Raw genomic sequence first — 23543 nt, forward strand, 5'->3', positions numbered from 1 at the left:
ATTGTTGATTTGTAAATCTCTTTCCAAGGAATTTGTATGAATCAAGGGTTATTTTGTTGTTTGATATCTTCTTAGTACATCCAGACTGTTCTGTAGAGCAAATACTTATTTTTGTATTTAGATAAAATATTTCTCTCTCTTTGTCCTAGCATAAAAAGTTCAAAAACAAATAAAAAAGACAAAGGGGTGGGGGGGGGGAACTGGCAAGGGTTCAAGTTTTGAGAATTGTTTTAAAGAAGTCATTGTATTCAGGTGGCCTGGCAGGCTAACTGTAAACACCAGGAGATGTGAGTAGGAAGTCAGAGCCCATTGTGGCTCCATCAAGTGGATGTCTTTTCAACTAAACAGATGGCTATCAGGGCTGACTCCGTGCCTTTCTGCCTGGTCATTTCCTTTGCCGAGTGTCTGCAAGAACCACCCATTCGGGTGGTTCTCAGGATTATAGGTTTTTAGGTCAAACAGAAACCCTGGGGAATGCCTGAAAGAGCCAAATGAGCAGTTGGCGCAGGCCGGGTGACGTGGAGCCACTGATGTAGTGTGTAGCGGAGGCTCCTGAGTCCATAACCATGTGACATTCCCTCCCTGTGCATCCACGGGCAGCCAAGCGTGTGCTCTCTGCCTGGGGGCCGAGTTCTGAAGGAACTGTTGGAGCTGAAGGTTTTGTGGTGGGCAAAGGCTCTGTGTGAGACTCCAGGGTGGCCTCACAGGTTCCTTCATTGACCTCAGAAGTCTGAGCAGCGGCCTGCACACTTGCTTTGCTTCGCTCCACCATGGATGAGACACAGGAGCCGCTGGCCGTGACCGTACACCTCCTTGCTGACTCTGGGCATGGCTCGCTTCTGCAGCAGGCTCTGGACCAGCTCCTGGATTGCATCTGCCCAGGGATGCGCCTCTTCCTGGTGTCAGAGCGCGTCCGACCAGTGAAATACTACGAGAGGCACCACCCGAGGCGGTCCCGGTTCCCGGGGATGTCTGTGCTGCTCTTCCTGCGTGAAAGCCGTGGAGAGGAGCGGCTGCTTCGTGTTCTGGACTCCCTGCAGCGTCCACCCTGGCAGTGCTACCCTACGCAGGATGTGCAGGGGAGACTTCGTCCCTACCTCCTTGCAAATCAGGAGTTCTACAGCTTGGACAACCAGATGCCTGTCTGGGGCGTCAGGCAGGTGCACTGTGGCACCGAGATCCTGAGGGTGACGCTGTACTGCAGTTTTGACAACTACGAGGACGCCATCAGACTCTATGAGATGATCCTGCAGAGAGAGGCCATTTTGCAAAAGAGCAACTTCTGCTTCTTTGTGCTCTACACCACTGAGAACTTGGCTCTGCAGCTCTCCCTGAAGCAGCTGCCCCTGGGAATTTCGGTGGACCCCAAAGAGTCTTGCGTGCTGCAGTTCAAGGTTCAAGAGATCGGCCAGCTGGTGCCTCTTCTACCCAACCCGTGTGTTCCCATCAGCAGCACCAGGTGGCAGACGCAGGACTATGATGGTAACAAGATTCTGCTGCAGGTATTTCTCCTCTTCCTTTGTGGTCTTGTACATGACATGGAACTGGGTAGTTTTACATCTCAGCAGGTATGAGTGTTGATTTAGTCTGATGGTTCTCAACCTTGGTTGCATATTAGAAGCCCTTGGGAGTTTTCAAAAAATTCCCATACACTCTAGACCAGTTAGACCAGAATCTCTGGGACTTTTTTTTTTTTTTTTTTTTTAAACAAAGCTCTTTGGACAATTCTAATATGCAGTGGAAGTAAGAGCCACTGATCTAATTAAGTATGCTCATGTGACAGGTAAGAAAGTCACACTTGAGAAATTTGCAATACTATTGACTTAATTTTTAAGTATCACTGTCAAATTTTACTACAAATCAAGTTAGATGGTTAGGATCTCTTCAAATCTTAAAATTAAAACCTCCTTTCCTAACCATCCTATTGAAACCAAACACAGCTAGTGTATATCACTGTTGTCTCTTACGTGTTCAATGTGGTAGCTGAGCTTTGCCACTTAATAGCTATGTGACCTTGGGTCTCAGTTTCTTAATTACCTCAGTGAAGGATATTGCCATCCGCCTGCAACAAAGGTTCTCATCTGCACAGAATGCCCTAATACTTACCAACCACATCCTTAAGATGGTGCTCAAAACTTTATTTTATCTATTGTTGTTTCTATGTTGCCCTAAAGTTTTTAAATTGATAATTTTTTAATACTCATAACCATCTAGGAAGTTGCTTTTTCCCATTTTGCAGATAGAAAAACTGAGTTCAGTTACTTGCCCAAGATAAAGCTTAGGAAGTATTGATCAGACTTCAAAGTCCATGTGGTTACCTGCTGCATCCTAGGGCTCTGAGTGTATGTATGGGTGTGTAAGTGAGCAGGCACAGGGACATATGCAATGGTTAGTACAAAATATTCCATGGCATCTGTCTTTGAGAAATGATCAGAAATCCCTGTAAGTCCTATTGGATAAAGTAATGACAGACTACAGTAGGACTTGTTTTTCCTTTTAGTTAATTTTTTTGACATTGCTTTGACTTCCTAGTTAATAAAACATGAATCATACTGATTCTACATTAAATGCTTTCTGAATTATTTACCTTCTTGTTTACAAAATACGGTTAGGCACTTTCTTTTGTTTATTATACAACTGTCTAATTTCTAAGGCACCTGAAGTTTCTCTTTCAGTTTTAATTGCCAGAACTTAAAGTCAGCCTCCCTGGCAAACAAAAACTGAACATGCCTGAGTGGGGCAGGAGACGCCTTCTTACTCATGCCTGTTTTAAAGGCTAACTGGTGTTTTCTTTGAAACCACAGCTTATACAATTAGTTACTATGGAAAGTTGAATCAGATTTGGAGAGAGTAGAAGGGTTTTTTTTTTTTTTTTTTTTAAAAGCGAAAAACCATGAAGAATATGGAACTAGCCCCCGTCCTCTGGGGAATGTTCAGGAGTCTGCATTTGTCCTTTATTCTCAAAGCCCACCTGGAGTCACTAACTCCTTCCTGGTCTTATCCAGAGTTCTCCCAGCTTCCTGTATTTCCGCTTTTCCACTCCAAAACACTAGCCTTGCTTGGTCCCACCACCTCCATGACATGCAAATAAAACGAGGGAGTGTCTTCTGGAAAATTCTGCCCTGGCTTCTTGTCATAAAAGTGCTGGAGGAAAGTGCACAAAGGCTTGGTTGTAGTACACCACAAAAGACAGCATACTGTAGTTTCCGCTTGACTCTTACAGTGGAGTGAATTTTTCAGAATACAAAGTCCAGGCCAAGCTTTCTGGGAATGGAGGAAAGGGAATGGGGAGGGGGTGAAAATTTTGGCTTTGTAAGTAGTCCAGGCCCTAAACAGCATGCTTGGGATCCGACTCTCAGCTCTGCCACCTTCCTCTTGGTTTTGCCCTCAGCCAGCGGGCTGCCAACAGCCCCAGGGACTACATTCTTCACACGGGCTCTGTTTTGGTGTGGATATGAAGTGTCCCCCAAAAGCTTATATGTGGGATAATGCACTAATTTTCAGAGTTGAAATGACTGGGTAGTGAGAGGCTTCACCTAATTGGTACATTGATCCACTGATATGGGTTAATTGAGTGGTAACTGTAGGCAGGCAGGGTATGGAGTTAGGTCACCGGGGTGTGCCTTTGGAGGGCTATGTTTTGTCCCTGGTGAGGGGGACCCTGTCTTTATGTTTCCTGGTTTTCATTTACTGAGCTTCTTTCCTCTTCCACACCCTTCAGCAATGATGTGCCGCCTCTCCTTGGGTCCAGAGCTACGGAGTCGGCCATCTAGGGACTAGTAACCTCTAAAACTGTGATCCAAAATAAACTTTTCCTTCTCTAATTGTTCTTTTTGGAGCTTTTGGTTACAGTGGTGGAAAAGCTGACAAAAGCAGGCTCTGAGTGCCCACAATAGTCCAACCAAATTCCTGGGTCCACTCTAATCATACCCAGTTGGACCTGATTCTCTTCTCTAAATCAGTAACTACACTCCGAAGAATGGGACCATGTGGATTCCTTTAGTCCTGAGGTGAAGGCCCTACTTTCTACCCTAAACTGCAGAGTCAAACTGGCCTCCGGGACTCTCAGGGAAGAGAGAGTTTCTCCAGTGAAGATCAGAGCAGAAGAGACAATTACTTAGTGCCTCCAAATGATTCATGTCCAGTAAATACAAGAAAATAAAATCTATTCAAGGGAAAACCACAACCTAAGATTAATCCTCCCACAGACAATCCCTCCTTGGGGCCAGGATGGAGGCATGTGTGCACAGGGGCCTGAGTGTGTGGGGTGCTAGACCCAGGGGCCATGGAGAAGCTTTCCTGAGGAGCAATGGCTGACCTGCATGAGCTGGATGTAGAGAAGCAAGTAGCCAGCTGCAGAAAGGAGGAAGGGCATTCCAAACAGAGGGCCAACAGGGCACTTCCATAGCAGGGCACATCCAGCAAAGTGCCTGGAGAGCTGTGTGGCTATAGTGAAGGCAGGAGCCGGGGGCTGGGGGGATGATAAGCAGGTGGCCAGAGGCCAAATCATTGGGAGCATGGTCTGCCATGGGATATAAGAATCTTTTCCAGTTTTCTCCTGTGAAGCTGAGACCTAGACCAGTGTGTGCCATGTGATGGGCAAATACATTCTTGTATGAATGAATGGGTTCCTTGATAAGTTAGTTCAATTATAACCTTAAGTGTAATGAGTGGTCACTGATGGATCCTACGAATGGTACTGACATGCATAGTCTGTTATGGGACTCTAATGAGAGAACATATGTGGAGGTGTTTGGTAACGTAGAAATTCCCAGAGACCGTGCAAAAGCAATGGAGGTGTGACTTGTGCTTGTCAGAAGGCCACAAGCTACCTTGCAGTATGCATCCATTCCACATGATCTTTTTTTTCTTTTTTATTTGTTTTAATTAGTTACACATGACAGTACAATGATCTTGACATATCATACATTTGAATCAAATGGGGAATAATTTCTCATTTTTCTGAGTGTACAGGTTGCAGAATCACATTGGTTATACAGTCACGTATGTACATACAGCAATACTAGTGTCTATGATCTTTCATCACTGCAGATTGTCCGATGTTTCTCAGAATCATGCTTATTTATTCCACAAATATTTATTGAGTGCCTACCCTGGGCCAGACCCTGTTCTGAACCCTGTTCTCATTTGGGCTGTTTTAATCCTGCAGCTTCAATTCTTAGTGGATGTACATATAGAGCGGATTTCCTCTTCTCTCTCCCCATTTTGCAGTCCCTTTACTTTCTCCCTGTGTGTTTTTTAAAAATTTATTTATTTATTCTAATTTGTTATACATAACAGCAGAACACATTTTAATTCATAGTACTCATATAGAGCACAATTTTTCATATCTCTGGTTGCTCACAAAGTAGAGTCATACCATTTGTGTCTTCATACATGTACTTAGGATAATGATATCCATCTCATTCCACCATCTTTCCTACTCTCATGCCCACATCCTTCCTCTCCCTCCCTTTTGCTCTATCTAAAGTTTCTCCATTTCTCCCATGCTCGTCCCCCATTTCCATTATGGATCAGCATCCACATATCAGAGAAAACCTTCGGCCTTTGGTGTTTTGGAATTGGTTACTTCGCTTAGCATAATATTCTCCAACTCCATCCATTTACCTGCAAATGCCATGATTTTATTCTCTTTTAATGCTGAATAATATTCCATTGTGTATGTATACCACTGTTTCTTTATCCATTCATCTACTGAAGGGCATCTAGATTGGTTCCACAATTTACTTTTGTGAATTGTGCTGCTATAAACATTGATGTGGCTTCATGGGATATATAAAGAACTCAAAAGACTTAACACCAAAAACAAACAAATAAAAAAATAACCCAATCAGTAAATGGGTCAAGGAACTGAAAGACACTTCTTAGAAGATGATATACAATCAATCAACAAGTGTATGAAAAAATGTTCAACATCTTTAGCAATTAGAGAAACGTAAATCAAAACTATTTTTAAGATTTCATCTTACTCCAGTCAGATGGCAGCTATTAAGAATACAAAGAACAATAAGTGTTGGTGAGGATGTGGGGAAAAAGCACACTCATACATTGCTGATGGGACTGCAAATTGGTGCAGTCAATATAGAAAGCAGTATGGAGATTCCTTGAAAAACTTGGAACAGAACTACAATTTGACCCAGGGATCCCCAAAGGACTTAAAAACAGCATACTATAGTGACACAGCCACATTTCCCTGTGTTTTTGTCACTGGTGGAAGCAATGATGCCTGTGTGTGTTAAGGGAAAGTAGAATGGGCAATGATGCCCCCCACATTTTTAAACTTCCTGCAAGTTAAACCCTGCCCTCAATCAAATAAGCTGTTTAAGAATGAACCACACACAGAATCTGTAGGTCAGCGCTGCTGATTCTCAGCTTTCCACAGCTGAGCCCCATGCTCCAAAGTTGCATTCGTGGTACTTCTTATAGATTCCCTCACCAAATTTACATATGTATGGTCCCTCTGCCCTGTTTACCTGCTGTTACCCACTTCTTCCTTGGGCAATCCCAGTGTGGACTCCATGCAGACTCAGGTTTCCAGGTCGCTGAGTTAGGATAGATGACTTATTCTGTTTGATGTTTACTGGGGAAACTTCATAAATGAGAAGGATAAAACCTTCCTGGAAGCTACTTGAAAAGTTCCAGCAAATTTTATCGGTTGTGACCATGTGGGAGATGAGGCTGCCATGCTGTTGTTCTATGGTTTGGATCTTAAATGTTCCACAGAGGCACACATCTTAAAGCCTTGGTCTCTGGCTTGGTGCTGTTGGGCGGTGGCAGAAACGTTAGGAAATAGAGCCTACTGGGAGGTCTTCAGATCATTGGAGGCATGACCTTGAGGGAGAGATTGGGTCCCCAGCACTTTCCTCTCTGTCACTTCTAACCCATGAGGTGGAGCTATGCTCCACTACCATAGTTCCCTGACAGGAAGTGCTGCCTTGTCACAGGTCCAAATGCATCAGAGTTAGCTAACTGATCATGGACTGAAACGTCAAAACTGTGAGCCAAAGTAAACCTTACTTGTTATAAGTTGATATCTCAGGTATTTGTTATAGTGGGGAAAGCTGACTAAACATTTTGTTACCCTTTGGTTCAATGTTCTGTGTGATGTCACACTGCCCTTCCAGGCTAGTGAGGTGTGGATCCATCTCCCCATCTGTGCCTGTAGTACCAGGTGACCTGCGATAAATCTGAATAGGGAAAGGCAAGCTTAAAATGACCAGGGGCATATGGGAAATGGAGGACATGTGACTTGCAGGATGACTGAATCGATTACAGCTGAGTGTGGGGTGGAGAGTTCAAATGAATTTAGGAGAACGATTTTTGGTCCCCTGAGAATGAGTGCAGAAGGTTATCAAGTAGAATTTGAAGAAAGGCATTTGTTCAGGATTCTAGAGAGGAGGCAGACACGATCATGTCTATAATGTGTAACTTAGAACAGTAACTCCCGTACCATCAAATAAGATTGCGTGGAGAACAGACTGAACATTTGAGGTAACTTTAATTGACCATTTAAGAGCCAGCAAAGTTTTGAAATAGGAAATTCATATAATTTAAATAGCAGCTGCGTTGATAGGAGTTAAAATGAATTAGACAAAGAGGGTGAAGAAGAGAGAAGTGATGATGAGTCCTGCCACATTGGGTTTGAGGTGTTTGCAGGTGATTCAGGTGAGGACATTCCACAGTCAGTGGCCACTGAGGGTTGCAAGTGGTGACCGAAGCCCTAGGAAGGAGTGACATTATCAATAAAGAGATTATAAAGTGAAAAGAGATGAAACAGGACTTAGAAAATGCCTTATACTTCAAGATGGGGCAAGGAGAAAGAACCAGTGAAAGAAACTGAGAAGGAGCAATCAGGAGAATAAAATCATGATGCCACAGAAGCCAGCGTGTCTGTAGGTGTCCTGTAGTCCAAGGATGTGGCCTAGGAACGCTGAAGCAAGTCTCTGAGGTTCTTCTATCTGGCTGCCTCACCAGGCCACGGGTCTCTTGTTGTGTTGACCTCACCCTTGAGAGACCACCATCTACGGCAGGCCCCGTCTCCAATGGTAACTGCCACCCCCACCCCCTGGGATTATGGGAAGGTTTCTACCATCCTACTGGGACTGGGGTATAATTTTAATAAGATCTTTCTGAAGATTTGAGGATAAAGCAGAAAAAGACAAATTCTGTACAAGAAGAATAACCGGCAAAGACCAGTAGATGTCAACATTCTCAGAGTCTCCTCCCAGGCCAAGATGTGACTGTTAGGTCCTTTATAGATGTTCCCCATGTTTCCTCCACAAAAGGAGGTTCAGGCCAAACTCATAGAGTAGGAAGGAAGATGCCTCCCTCCCACTCCCACCCCTTGATATTCACCTTCCAGGCCTTTTTTTTTTTTTTTTTTTTGCTAGGGTATCTTCTTCCTAAGTTGGTTGAAATGGGAAAGTTTGCATCTCCCTCACCTCCCATGCCCAGGGATGGTTTCTTATGCCTGGGATCTGGGTGGGAGAGATCAATTCCCTCAGCATGTCTGCCCTGCATCATTACAATCTGGGGTTTCCAGTCTCAACAACTGGTGGTGGTTTGCCAAACACATTCTTCCAGATGAGCTCAAGCCTCTGCATCCTTTAGCAGCCCTTCACCTCACCTCTGGGTCCCCTGCAGTCAGCCTGAGGCAGAGTCCACATGAGCTTCCAAGACACAGTCAGGGAGCAGAGATGCCACGTGTCTTTGAAGAAGATTCCATTTCACACAAGAATACCTCTTTTCCCTCTGCAATTGAGACTGGTTCCTAGGCTTAGGCTGTCTTGTAAAATTTTCTGTGATGATGAAAATATTCTGTTTGCACTGTTCAATATGGTGGCTGCTGGCCCCATGTGGCTCCTAGGTACTAGAAATGTGATCAGTCAGGTTAAAGAGCAGAATTATTAATTTTATTTAATTTTAACACTTTAAATGTAAAGAGCCTCCGGTGGTCTGTGACTATTGAGTTAGACAGCACTGTTCTGGGTTATTTGTAAGGTCTCTTGAAACCTGAAGCTTCTGTAAGGATATAGCTTCATCTCTTGAGTGTGAAATTCCATTTTTGAAAAATAATCAGGAGATTTAACATCGATTTTACTGAAAATGGTAGGTGGATTAAGTAATATGTAGTATTATTTTTTTAAGAGCACAAGATATGTACCTCTCTAGTGCCGAGGGTGGCTGTTTTATTCTAACTCTGAAAGTCAGATTTTCTAGGTTTTGAAACACTAGTTATTTATAAAGCCTCCTTTCTTTCTTTCTTTTTCTTTTTCTTTTTTTTTTTTGCAGAAACCCCACATCTAGTCAGTCACCCACCATTCTGATTTTCTTTTGAAGTCCTTTCTTCTTCCTACCTTCCTGCTTTAGGCCCCCATGGCTTCAAATGTGCACTATGATTATGGCATTTTAACTCTCTGCTCTGGCTCCAGGCTGCTGTGTTATCCTGCACGCTATTGTCACAAAACCTTTGTAAATGACTGTCTGAGTTAAGCTCCTTCTCAGTTCAGTAAAAAGAAGGTAAACAAATAATATCAAAGACCCCTGGCTCGGCTTCCCAACAGCCTTCATATTCAGGGCCACCTGACGTCTCCCTTTGCAGCCTCTTTCTTGGTCCACCACTGTCTTTCTTTCCCCTCTTTCCAGAATTCTGGACTCACTCCACACGTGTGCTTGTTTTTAATTATTTTTTTAATTGTGGCAAAATATATATAAGAAAACTTCACTATTTTTGATCTTTAAAAGTTTTTACAAAACCTCTTTTTCTTTTAAAAAATTCTTATAAAAAATTTTGGTGAAATACATGTAACATTAAATTTACCTTGTTAGAAGTGGGGTGCAGCGGCACACACCTGGAATCTCAGCAACTGGTCACGGGAAAGGCTGAAGCAGAACTGTAAGTTTGAGGTCCAGCCATGGCAATTTGGACCCTGTCTCAAAATACACAGTAAAATAAAATAGAAAAGGGCTGGAGATGTAGCTCAGTGGTAAAGTGCCCCTGGGTTCAATCGCTGTTACTGCAAAACAGGAACAAAAACAAAACTGGGCAAGGTAACACATGCTTGTAATCCAAGCAATTCAGGAAGCTGAGGCAGGAGGATCATGAGTTCGAGGCTCACCTCAGCAACCTTTAGCAAGGCCCTAAGTAACTTGATGAGATCTTGTCTCAAAAAATACAAAGGATTGGACATGTAGCTCAGTGGTAAAGTACCCCTGTGTCAGTCCCCAATACCCAAAACAAACACAACAAAACAAAAAACAAACACCAATTTTTAAAATATACAATTCAATATTGTTAAGTACATTTGCAATATTATAATACCATCACCATTATCCATTTCCAGAATTTTTCATTATCTCAAACACATACTCTACATCCATGAAACCAAACTCACCACTCCCTTCTCCTTCTAGTTTCTGGGAGCCTCAAAAATTCTGTTTTGCCTCTGTGAATTTGTCTACACTAGGTGATTCATATAAAGCAGAATCATGTGGTTATGTCTGCAGCTTACATGTTTTTATGTCTGGTTTATTTCATTTACCATAATTTTTCAAAGTTCACCCGTGTTGTAGCCATTATCATAAGCCCATCCCTTTTTATGACTAATATTCCATTGCATGTATACCTGTATCTGTGTATTGCCTGATCTATATGGTATCCAAGGAAGTCTTGCATTTCTTCTTCAATTATCTACCATTAAGGCTATGACCAAATTATGCTCCTCACTGAAACCTTCTGTGAAGCTCAAGGGCTGTTAATTCCTTTTCCTAACTAGAATGTTTCACACTAAATCTTTGTAGTACATAACTGATTACGTATCTTCCCATTTTTACATCATATAATGTAGAACTTTATGACTCTCTTTTTTCAGTATTTTATGAAATGTTTATATTCTTTTATTTCAAACAACTAATCAAGTACATAAAAGTGAACATAGCTAAGCATCTGTTGATGAGATGACGTGAAATGCATGTATGCTTATGCACAGAGCAAAAATTCCATTCCAAATGGAGAAATAGGGGCATAAAAGGAAGGGATGGAACCAAAGCAAGACTGAAATCCAGCTGGACAAACAAGTCCTGTAGTGCCATGTCCAGCATCTGGGGAACATGGCATTGTGATGTTCTCTCTAAAGGGCTGTGTAGTTATGCCCATATATCCTTGTTGGTTGCAGCATAAATAACTCTCTCTTGGCTTGTCTCAACCTGAATCCTGCAGCTTTCTTTGGCAAAATTTCCACATTGCTGACACCTCTTAATCTTGGGAATCTCCACTGTGGTTTCAGCTCCCTTCTCACTTCTTCACGCATTCTCCTCCCTGCTGCTGTCTTTAGGGAGCCTCACCCTGAAGGACACTGCCTGGTCCCCTAGGCCTTCCTTTGAAATCTTGGTGGAAGCCTCCATGACCACTTAACTTTACCATCTGAATTCCTGAAGAACATGTGCCATGTGAACAATGCCAAGGTCTGCTACGTTCTCAAGCAGTAGCCAGGCTTCTTGGAAACATGGCTGCAGTGACCTCTGAGTGCCGGAGCATGGTGAAACAACTTTCTATTCTCTGCCCTCCCGCCTGTGCAAGCAGGATGCCCCAAAGTCTCTTCTCAAAGGAATTTTAACTTTTACAACTTTGAGCCTGAGATAGATGTGGCCTTGTTAATGCCTGCAGTGCTCTTGAGCCATCTTTTCTATTGCCTCTGTGTAAAATACTTAGAATCTCTTTAGTGGCTGCAATCTCTTCAACAACCATTACTTTCTTGGCCCCAGTTTTAGACACATTTTTTTATGGCCAAATTGCAAGTTTTTTGAATCTTTCTTCTCTGTATTTTACTTCTGATTATTACAGAAATTGTGGTTAAAAGCCACCACCATCATTCTATCACCTGAATGCTGTGCTGCCTTAAAATTTCCTCCACCAGAAATTAGTCCACCACCTTTCAATTTAGCCTCATAGAAAGTCTAAGGATGTGGGTAAAATGTTGACAAATTATTTTCCAGAATGTAACACGAGTAGCCTCGAATCCAGTTTCCAATAGAGTCCTCCTTCTCTGAATCCTCATGAGCCCAGTTTTTACTGTCCACAATTCTGTTAGCACTTTGGTCTTCTGATCTCCCACCAGAATCACTCATTAAGCTCTGCTTACATTGTAAGTCTTCTCCAAATTTCATCTCCTAACTTTTTCAAACAACTCCTACAAACCAAATGCTTCCAAACACATGGTCATGTTAGGCATATCAGTAATCCCAGTTCTTGGTACCAATTTCTGCTTTTGTCACCTTTTCCTCACTGTGACCAAAAACCTGATAAGAACAATTTAGAGAAGGAAAAGTTTATTTGGGCTCATTGTTTCAGAGGTTCAGTCCATGGTCAGCTGACTCCATATTTCTGGGTCAAAGGTGAGGCAGAACATCATGATGGAAGGGTGTGGCCATGGGAAGCAGCTCAGGACATGGCAACCAAGAAGGGGTGAGAGAAAGAGAGAGAAGGAGAAAAAGAGAGGGAGCACTCACAAGAGGGAGAGAGAAATGAGCTAGAGCCACGGACAAAATATAAACCCTAAAATCACGTTCCCACTGACCTACGTCTTCCTGCCTACCTTTACCACTCAGTTAATTCATTCAAGCGGGATCATTCACTAATCATGTCACAGCTCTCATAATCCAATCATTTTACCTCTGAACATTGAATTGTTTCAAAATTGAGCTTGTGGGGGACACCTCATATCTAAATCATAATAGCAGGTTGATATCAGTGGTTTTGGGTAGTTGATCTAGTACTTTCTAAAACATCAGTTAATTGGAAAAGACTCATTTCAACTCTGAAATAAATCTGGCACTATTTGGGGGTTTCTTATTATCTACATAATTCTTTTCCATGCAATCATTTCCCCCAGTGTTGGAGGAATCCTCTTTGGCTGTTCTCTTGAAATCATTTTCAGTAAGAAACAATATTGCTTTCCCTTCATGTTTAATCATTTTTTTCTGATGCATTTTATCTTGTTTTTTGAGGAGGTGAGAGTCATAAATGGGTGAAAATGATTTCCCTGTTCCTCATGATAGTTGATAATGTTCCCTGAACTTGGAAAATCCTACCCTCAATTTATAACATTTCACAAACATTTCTTAGAAAGAAGAGCTCTAAATAGCTAGAATTCCTACAAATGCACTTCAATTTGTTTTTTTGGCAAGAGGAGTTTTATTTCTCCTCAAGAGATTCGTCTCAATCACTTAGCATTATGTTTCTCCTGGAAATCCATTCCAACTGCACACAACTGCATTTCTATGTTAATAATGTTGCACTCACTTTTGCCATATGGTCTATGAATCTTAGACTTCTTTTTTTTTAAAAGTTGACATTTTCCTCTCTTAAAAAGATTGCAGCAACGTCCATCTATAATATCAAGTCACTTTGAATTTTTTCTTATTTCCTTTTTTTAGCTGAGGATTAAACCAGCCTTTGCACATGTCCAGCACATGTTCCACACTGAGCTATACCCCTCAATTTTCTTGAGAGGACTTTATAGCTACTTAATAATAACCAGGGGTCAAATTTATAGATGGTCCCTTTTCATTCATTTCTTTGTGCAAAAATTTATACTTTTTCATCTCTTCAAAATGTTAAGCCTTACTTTATAGATATTCAGTTATTATTTATTATTTATTAGGCACTGTGCTAGGTACCAGAGATATAATGATGAAGAGATTGTACACAATCCCTGCTGTTCTGGATGGCAAAATCTAGGGGGAAAATACAGAGGGATAAATAGTCAAGGACAAACAGTTTGGTAAGTACTGAGACATGGGAATTAGCTGCTGTGAGAGCTGCTGATAACATTAATGATGATGATTGAACCAGTCCATGTAGAGCTTTGCTGTGTCCCAGGCACTGTTATTATTTATCTTCCACCACAATCCAGTGATGTTGGCACTTGTTATTATTTTCTTTTACAGATAAGGAAACTGAGGCATAGAAATACTAAGTAACAGTTCAAAGTCCCATAGCTGGTACATGTGAGTCAATATTCAGCAGCTTCTAACCCAAATTTGGTGATATTGAGTTGGCTTACAAAGTGAAATGATGGTAAACTTGGAATTGACATGAGTAGAGTTTTCAGGCAGAAGGATTAGAGGAGGTCCATCCCAGATAGAAGAAATAATCTATGTGTACACTGGCATTAAGAAAGAACAAATCATCTTTAAGGAACTGAAAGAAGTTAAATTTCAGCATGTGGGGATTGAGAGAGAATTATCAGACTGGAGTAATGGAGGCAGACTGTGAGAGGTAAAGTAGGTCACAGGTGAGTTTGGTTGTAGGGAAGGAGAAGGTTGCTTGGATTTCATTTTAAGAAGAGTAGGAAGCCCGGGAAGCAGGACGCTGACACCATCACATCTGCTTTCAAACTTCCTCTTGGAGTGGAGACTGGAACAGGGTCCACAGGGAGGTAAATGGCTGGTGCAGTCACTCTGGGGTTAAAGGTGGTAAGACTGGAGAAAGAGGAGGATCTGCGTGCTCTTTAGAAGGCAGAGTCTTTTGGAATGGGTGCCTGGGTATATACTGGATAAGCAGAAGGACTCTTTTTTTGAGTAATATAGGGACTAACAATTGCTATCTTCTGAGACAGAAATGAGGAAGCAGAACGGATCTGTTGTGAAGAGAGAGGTGAATTCAATCCAGATGATTCTGGGCATGTTGAGATGCTGGTGCACAGAAGGCAGCTGGACAAGTAAAGGTGAAGTTTAGAAGACAGATCTGAGCTGTAGTTGTACTTTGGGGAGCCTTTATCATTTTGATGGTAATTGAAGGTATTTGGTGTCTCAGAGTGATTAAGGGAGTATGTGTGGAGAAGAGGACTCAGGTCAGCTCTAAGTAACTACTACATTAGATGAACCAATATGAAAAGAGGCACCTTTAATCAAAACTGAAAAGAGGTAAGAGAAAGGAAGGAGAAACTCCAAAACAATGGGTGGGCATAAAAGCTAAGGAGAAGACAACTACAAAGGTAAAGGTAAAGACTTCAAAGTAGAATTCCACTAAGTGCTCAAGAAAATTCATGACCAGGAGATTGATTGTAGAAGTAGATCAATGTAGATGATCTTGGTAAGAGCAATTTCATAATGGGTAGGAGGGCAATCCAGCGCTGTGGGCAAAGGACATGGCGGAGGTTAGTAGGAAAAAATGAATTTAGACAAATTTTATTAAAAAAAATTTTGAATGGGAATGGGAAGAGGGAGAAAACTTTAGGGGGAAAGAGGGTAGAGGCTACTTAAGAATGTTTAATTGCTGTTGGAAAGGAGAAAGAGAAAGATTGAGAGAGAAATTGAGATTGAACATACAAGATACCAAAGTGGGAGAAATGAGTAATTATTAGGTTGCGATCATGGGAAGGGCAGGAGGTGATGGAATTCACAGCACAGGTTGGATGGTCCCTTTCCTTGTGCAGAGGAGGAGTGAAGTCACAGGTGAGCCTAGTGTTAGGAAAGGAGAAGGTTGCTAAGTAATGATGGCTTTTGCTTTCTCTGTTATGTAAATGGTGATCCAGCTGGTGGGAGAGTGAGGAAGAGTGTGTCACTGAAGGATTCAGACAGTTCAGAGGGTTTGAAACCACTGCTGTGATGAGTATAGAGAGCAATTGTGGGAACAGGAGGGCTGGAGGGCAGCCTGAGTGAAGCTGGACACCACATCTTCCTTGTGATGCCAGCCTTCATGGCTGTGTATGTGTTCCCACAGGATCCTGGGTGCAAGCTCAGAGAACGTGGGTGAGCAACTCCAATCCTGACTCCCATCAAAGGAGGGGAGCTTTTGAAGGATACTGTGGCAGAAAAGGACCAGTGCAGGAGAGTTGGAGGTCTTGGCAAGGAAATGGGTGAAGTGATAGTCTTGGAACTCCAATGAGCCATGGAAAGAAGTGAAGTCAGTGGGGGACGGGGACGGGGACGATTGAGAAGGAGCAAGCAGAAGATGGTGCTGGTTTGAACAGCAGATGTAATGGGAGAACTGAGTTTTGGAGCTGGTGGCCTGCTGGCTTTCAGAGATGGAGCATCTTAAGGGAGATGAGATCCAGTGAGGTGCCATAGGACCGGGGACCAGAGCCGAGGGGAGGGTGCACTAGGCTGGTTCAGTGGGGTCCACGGACTTTGGAGGTCCAGGAGAGTTCTTCCTGGCTGCACTGAGATGCCTTGGCCTGGACGTGGCTTCAGGAAAACCTTCATTCTGATCTGAGATTGACTTGGGAGTATGAGAACGTCCTCAGGCTTCTCTTCTGATGATAGTTGTTAGAAAATGAAAAAGGAGCCCCAGAGTCAAACTTAAGGCTTTCTTTCTCTATTCTGGGTAGTCTAATATCAACCTTGAATGATTTCTGAATATGAAAAACAACAACAAACAAACTCATGCCAGTTTCCATTCCTAGGAGGAAAAAACTTCACTGGGTCAAATAAGAAGATACAATACAATGATTTCACAGGAGACAAAGATGACAGCTGAGCCCTTTGAAAGATGGAGGGAGTTTGTTTTCCAGTGAAAGGGAGATCCCTGTTTATAGATGGTAGATAGTATTTTTTTCCCCTCTAATTAGGCCAGGGTTAATAAGCAAGATATTTTTTAAAGAGTGAGAACTTGGAGTTCTTTAAAGCTGGGGTGGGCAAGTCTTTACTTTTTACTTTATACATTTGTACAATAAAATCATTTATTTATTTATCTTTTAGTTGTCAATGGACATTTATTTTATTTATTTACTTATATGTGGTGCTGAGAATCAAACCCTGTGCCTCACACTTGCTGGGTGAGCACTCTACCACTGAGCCCCAGCCCCAGACTCAATTAAATTATTTTTATAGTTAACAATTACCACTTTTATACTAGTTGAGTAATAGGTCACAGTTAAAATTCAGGGGCTTTAAAAATATTGTATAAAGTTATTTTGGGGCTATATGTATAAGGGGTATGTGAAACAAATAAAATTTGTGTTTAGACTTTGGCTCCATCCTTCATGATATCTCTTTACATATAGGCAGATATTCTGAAACATGAAAAAAATCTGAAACCCTTCTTGTCCCAAGCAATTTGAATAAGAGATTCTTGACCTGTAATAAGATATTTTTATTAAAAACTAATAGACGAAAAGAAAAGACAGGAAGGGAGGGCGGGGTGGGGGGGGGAGAAGGAAAGGCGGGGGGGCGGGGAAAACCAGAGCAAAGGGAAGTGCCCAGCGAGATAGCAACAGGAAATGAGGTGGAGGAATGAGAGTAGTGAGAGCAGGAGGTGAGCTGCGGGCAGTTAGGAAGACTCAGATGGCCACAGGAGAATGACCCCAGGCACAGGTTCTGGATATATGCAGTGTTTCCCAACCTTGACTGTGCATTAGAAGCACCTAGGGAGATGGGACACTTCCTGAAGTCTGGATTGCACCCTGGTCTGGTGAAATCAGAGTGCTTGGGGCAGGAGCAAGCAGCAGTGGTGTTTGGTGATCCCTAGGTGGTTCCATTGTGAAGAAGCAGATCTAAAATGAGTACACACATACACACACACACACACACACACACACACACACAATTTCTGGGAACAGAAATTTCTCTTGTGGGTTTATCAAAGGCCACATATGGAGATACAGGGGCATCTCTTTAACAAGCAACCGAAGTTCCCTGGTGTGTGTGTGTGTGTGTGTGTGTGTGTACTCATTTTAGACCTGCTTTTTCACTCTCCTGACTTTCTCTTTATTGCCTTATTCCTCTGGAGAGTGTTTCTGATGCTGGCAGGAGCTCTCTTCAGTGCAATTTGGACTCTGGGCTAAATCGCATGGGCTCTGGGAATCAGATGGGTGAGGCGGGATTCAGGCAAACACAGCTCTCTGGGGGAACTGGTTTGGTCAAGGGGTAGAATTTAATAATTCTAGAATAGTCGTTTTCAAACTTGGTCCTGAGAAGCCAATTGACCTTGTGAGGGGGCCAGCAGTCACAACTGGAGGGGATGTGGGCAGAACGAAGGAAGTCCCAAAAAGCTGGGTCTACCCTGTCCCAAAATGCTCTAGTTAGACTGCTTCATATATTGGGCTTCAAGTAAGGCAAGGGTGGTGTGTGTGGGAATAGAGATAGAGGTAGATATTGAGGGAATGAGAATCATTGATGTGGAGAGAGCAGGGATTGGCCAATTATGGCCCTGGCACTTAGAATATATATATATATATTACTTTTAAATGATTGGGAAAAAATCATGTCATGAAAATTATATGAGATTCAAATTTCAGCATCCATAAATAGAGTTTTATTGACGCACAGCCACATCATTTATTTACGTCTTGTCTATGGCTGCTTTGCAGCTGAGCTGAGCAGCTGGGTTAAGGTCTATATGGCCAGCAGAACCTTAGATATTTACTACATGGCCTTTCATGGAAATGTTTTCCACTTGTAAAAGAAGCAATGGAAGTTCCGGTGTGTGTGTGTGTGTGTGTGTGTGTGTGTGTGTACTCATTTTAGACCTGCTTTTTCACTATCCTGACTTTCTCCTTATTGCCTTGGGAGGTGAATGTGTACCATTCTCTTTCCCCCTTTAAATAGACTATTTTTTAGAGCAGCATTAGTTCTCAGCAAAATTAAGCAGAAAGTACAGAGATTCCAATCTCCCCTGCTCCCACAGACACACACAGTGTTCCCCACTATCAACACCTCCCACCAGATGGCACATGTGTTACATGAAGGAGCCTTCATTGGCAAGTCGTCATCACCCAAAGTCCAGCATTTGCACTAAGTTGTACATTCCATAGGTTTGGGCCAATACACAATGATGTGCATTCCATTATAATATCATCCAGAAGAGATTCCCTGCCCCCAACATCTTCTGTGTCTGCCTATTTATCCTACTTTCCTCTAATACCTGTCATTTCTTGATCTTTTTACTCTCTCCATAATTTTACCTTTTTCAAAAATTCTATATAGTTACAGTATGTAGCCTTTAAAGATTGGCTTCTTTCAATTGGCAGGAGGCATTTAGAGTTCTTCCCTATCATCCTTTTTGGCATATGATTAAGGACTGGGCCATGCAGGGATAGGTCCTGAATATCAATTTCTAAGGGCTGCTAACAAGATGGAGAAAATGGTCTTGTCCAGAAATCCTCTTGGGGAGAGCACTGTGTAAGGGGTAGGATGTGAGGCTCCCGAGAGTCCAAGGATAGAAGATGCTCATGAACTCCACTTGGAGCATGCAGCTCCCTGCAGGGTAGGGGTTCTGCCAGTAGGACTGGAACTAGAGTGGAACTGCCAGGAAAGAAAGCACAGTGTCCACATAGCAGCTCCCCCTTTTTGTTTTCCCACATGATAGTAGCCATTGCTCTAGTACCTGAAGAATGTAAGGAATATTTGTTTATAAAAGGTACCAAATTATTATTACCCTCCCTGGAGTATCCACATGTCTTGGAATAGCCCAAGAGATATATAAATATCAGCACTGTTTAAAACAAGGACCACAACCTTGGAAAATGGAATTTAAAAAAATATTTAATTAATTTTGATTTTTAAATACACGACAGTGGAATGCATTACAATTCTTGTTACACATATAGAGCACAATTTTTCATATCTCTGTTTGTTATAAAGTCTGGTCACACCAGTTCATGTCTTCATATGTGTGTTCTTTTCCCAGTCCCTATCTGGGCTGTCACTTCATGTTTTGGTGGCTTTTTTCTTTTTTGCATGGTTGGAAATACATCATTTTGTGTCATCCAAGCTGAACAACATCTTTGAATATCTTTATGTAGTTTAAACAACTGAATCTACCAGAAGTGTGTGTTTTCATCAAGTGACCTTTTGTTTCATAATGTTGTCCTTGTCAAAAAGTTAGCGTGGGGGCTGGGGAGAAAGAAAAAGAAGAGCAAGAGAAAAGTCATGTTTCTAGCTGATGCTGATCCTATACCTCATGATCATGTGTACCTATGACTTCTGCTCGATCACCTTTACCGAAAGTCTGCTGTAGTCATGGTGTGGCAATGGGTAAATAAGGCGGGGTGCTCTTGGCACTTAGGTAGTGGAAAACTTGTTTCATTTGTTCCTCCTTGCCTTGTCTCACAGGTCCAGTTGAATCCAGAACCTGGTGTTAGGAACCGCGAACTTTCTTTTCTGAATGGCACCTTGAGTGCTGGCTTGCTCCATCAGAGCTCCAGGCTGACCCCTGTCCCTGCACAGAGAACCCTAGAACCAAGGAGCCGGAGGATCCGGGGCAGGAGGTTCAAGGTGCGTTCTCTGGAGTTCCCTGAGCCCAGTGGGGCATCAGACAGCTCTAGTGCCACTTCATGGAAAAGCCCTGGTTGGTCATCCCCAGCCATCAGCTCTGTCACAAGCACCCAGCTGCATCCTCTACTTGAGCCCAGGGTCAGAATGAAGGTCCCCCGGGAAAACAGCCTGCAGAAGCTTGAGGCAGAGACCAATGTTGACACGGGCTTCACCATCATCAATTCTGAGCCGAGGCAATCTTTTCTGAGCAGATTTCCAAGGGATTTGTGGATTACCCAGCCATCATCCTGCTTGCCAGACTCTTCTTTAGAGGGAGCTACCTCTAAAAACAAGGGCATTCTTAGGGAAAGAATCCATCCCTTGTCACTTGCTAGCCAAGGGGACTTTGGTACAAAGAAGATAATCTCAAGATGTTCCCTTCATCTGCCAGTCCAAGGAGGAGAAAAAGAAGAAGAATTCTTTATATAGCAAAAACAAATGTGTTGTTTAAAAATACAAAATCAGATAGAACGTTCTAGAAATGGATCACTGACCCAGAATCGTCTTGTTTCTTGTTCATCTGAGGGCTCCTGCATGCTATCCACATACAGATCTGTATTGCTTTCATTTCAAATTTTCAACTTCTGCAGGTTTCAGGAGTGATTGTTGGTTTGCTGTCCCAGTCATAAAGGAACACAGACAAGTACAGGGAGAAAGCTGGATGCTCATGATCCCTGGAGGCTCACTGACCCAGCTGCCTGTGTTGAGTTCAGCAATTATCAGGATAACTGCATTGTATGCAAATGAATCGGAAATGTTATGCAAAGCTGATTAGTGTATGTAATTTGGTTTTCATTTTTTCTTGGGTTACATCGCTCATCTCCCTGGACAGCATGGACTATTTATTCTTTAGTGCTTTTTAATTTTTATGTGACCTCCTTTGGTAACTAGGCCCTTGTTCACCACATACCCTCTTGTGATTTTGCCTTTAAAGTTATTTGCATCTGGAATGAGTGAATATGCAAAGTATTTTGAAAATTACAAGCAACATTTCCCCCCGCCCCCTTTAATGAGAAGAAACCCTGGAAGTTAGAAAAATCAGGTTAAAAATTAATGCTAGATGCTAAGGTTTTCCTGGTCTTTGGAGTATCATTTGTTTTTGCCCTACTCTGAAGAGGCCAGCTGCTTGTTTTTTTTTTTTTTTTTTTAAACAAACCAAGGAAGACATAGGATTATTGGATAATTTGAGATCTCCATGGAGCAAGGTGGGAAGATTGGATTGGCTGGGTCACTGGAGCAGAACTTTGTTGTTTCTGGCCATTTTTTAATCCTCAAAGTCTTTTATGATACACATCATTCATTTATATATTCACTACACAAATATTTATTGAACACTGTGTTTGAATAAGACATCATATATCTGGTACATACACATTCTGTGACCATCAAGCCCCCAAAGTGGTTATGATTTTGCAATGATGATAAACCAGCTCTTAGAAAGATGTTGATATCCAAACCTGCTCCTCCAAGAGCTTCTCTCACAATCAAGGCACACACTTGCCACACAAATTTGTAGTAAGTATTCACAACTTGCGGATGGAGACTGGGCATATTTCGAATTGCAATTATAATTCCAAAGGAAAAGCTCTCCATTGCTTATGTGCTGGGTTATTTGTGTTAAGGTTTGTGCACATGTCTAAAAATAATCTGGGATTTTGTATTTTAGTTAATTTATAGGGTTATTTGGCTCTATGAACTTCATTTTCTAGGATGGATATTACATAAAAATATAAATATTGATTTTTTTTTCAGTGCAGGATATCGAACCCAGGTCTTTGCCCATGCCAGGCAAGCACTCTATCACTGAGCTCCATCCCCAGGCCTGAGCTGGATCTTTTAAAGTCCTGGAAACTGAGTACACCCAACTTGAGAGAAAGATGAGCTCAGGCCTAACCCCCAAAAAACAGTAGAAGCCAGGACAGTTGAAAATGGACAAAACCAAGACTTTTAAATGGACTTTTTCTGTCTTTAAGGCATCAGTGTACCTCCTTATTCTCATGATCTCTCTTCTCCAGATTAAAATTTTATCTTAGAAAATAGAATGAAGAACTTCATTTTGGTATTGATGTATCATGAGTTTTTTTTTCTTTTAAAAGTCTTATACTAGTTGAGCTATTGAGCTACCATGAGAAACATAGCAGGGAGAAGTTTTAAAACTTCTTTCCCACTTTTTCCCCCCTGAAATTATTTAAATTTCTTTAATATAATACATGGGTAAGAATATAAATACATGGAAATGATAAAGAATATTTAGAAATTTGAATGGGTACCTAACAAAATTGGCTTGTAAAATAATAAATTCTTAAGATAACATCTACTCTATTCTGCTCAGTGTAGGATCTAATTTATGGAAAGATGGGGGTGGAAATACTAGTAGATCAGGTTGCAGATGGGCAGATTTTAAACTTCCTATTTATGTGACCTTGAACACGTCAGGTTCATTGATCCTTTAGTGCTTTATCTATTGTAACAAAAGCTGCTTGGAGAATTGAGATGATGTATATGAAAGCATTAAGATGTCAGTAGCCACTATAAATGTGTTTTTTTGTTATTATATTTTATATTATATTGTATATGATATTATTAATACAATTGATTGGTCCTTTATACCCACAGTTTAAAAATCTCATAAGAACAATTTTTTTTTTAAATCAGGCAGTTTTAAGTAAAAACAATGAGTCAATAAAAAGGAAATTTACCTTTCTAAGGTTTTTACTACATGCGTGATTTATTTTTTAACCCTGTCTCCTATAGGAGAATTATGTATAGCAAATAATCAACTATATCCTAGAGTTCAGTAGGGATGGTATGCAATAAGACTAGGCCGTGGTGGACTAACTTAATTCAATTTAACAAATTAGTCAGACCTGACTGTAATTATGCTTCTTCCCTAAAATGTAAAATGTATCATTTTTAAAATGAGAGGGTTACCTAATCCGAATATTTTATTTTTCTTTTCAGGTAAATTAACAAACAGTGGCAGCAGTTTTCTTGCTACTTTCAACCTTATTAAAAGTATTTCACAGTTTTTTGCAAGTATCTTCCGGACATTACTAGACATGAACAGAAATAATAACATTTGGAAATTTGCAAACATATTGGTAGGTTGGGAGAAGCAGAGGAAGGAATGTAGAATTTGGGGTGGGAGGAGATAAGACTCAAAGGATGGTCACACCTCGATTCATGCAAGGAGATGGGGCTGTGTCAGCAGCAGCGGCCATCTGCAGCTCTGTAAGGGTCTGGTCTTTCGACCACACCTCAACGAC

General features: G+C 41.7%; 1 protein-coding gene across 1 annotated transcript; it reads left to right on the plus strand.

The window, feature by feature from the left end:
• Positions 1-531: 531 nt before the first annotated feature.
• Positions 532-21421, plus strand: Fam124b (family with sequence similarity 124 member B). Its single transcript, XM_076865826.2, has 2 exons — positions 532-1502; positions 20077-21421. The coding sequence occupies exons 1-2, from the start codon at positions 771-773 to the stop codon at positions 20704-20706; spliced, it is 1362 nt and encodes a 453-aa protein (XP_076721941.1). The 5' UTR covers positions 532-770; the 3' UTR covers positions 20707-21421.
• Positions 21422-23543: the final 2122 nt, after the last annotated feature.

Source organism: Callospermophilus lateralis, chromosome 9 (assembly GCF_048772815.1).
Source record: "Callospermophilus lateralis isolate mCalLat2 chromosome 9, mCalLat2.hap1, whole genome shotgun sequence".
In the NCBI taxonomy this organism is placed as follows: domain Eukaryota; kingdom Metazoa; phylum Chordata; class Mammalia; order Rodentia; family Sciuridae; genus Callospermophilus; species Callospermophilus lateralis.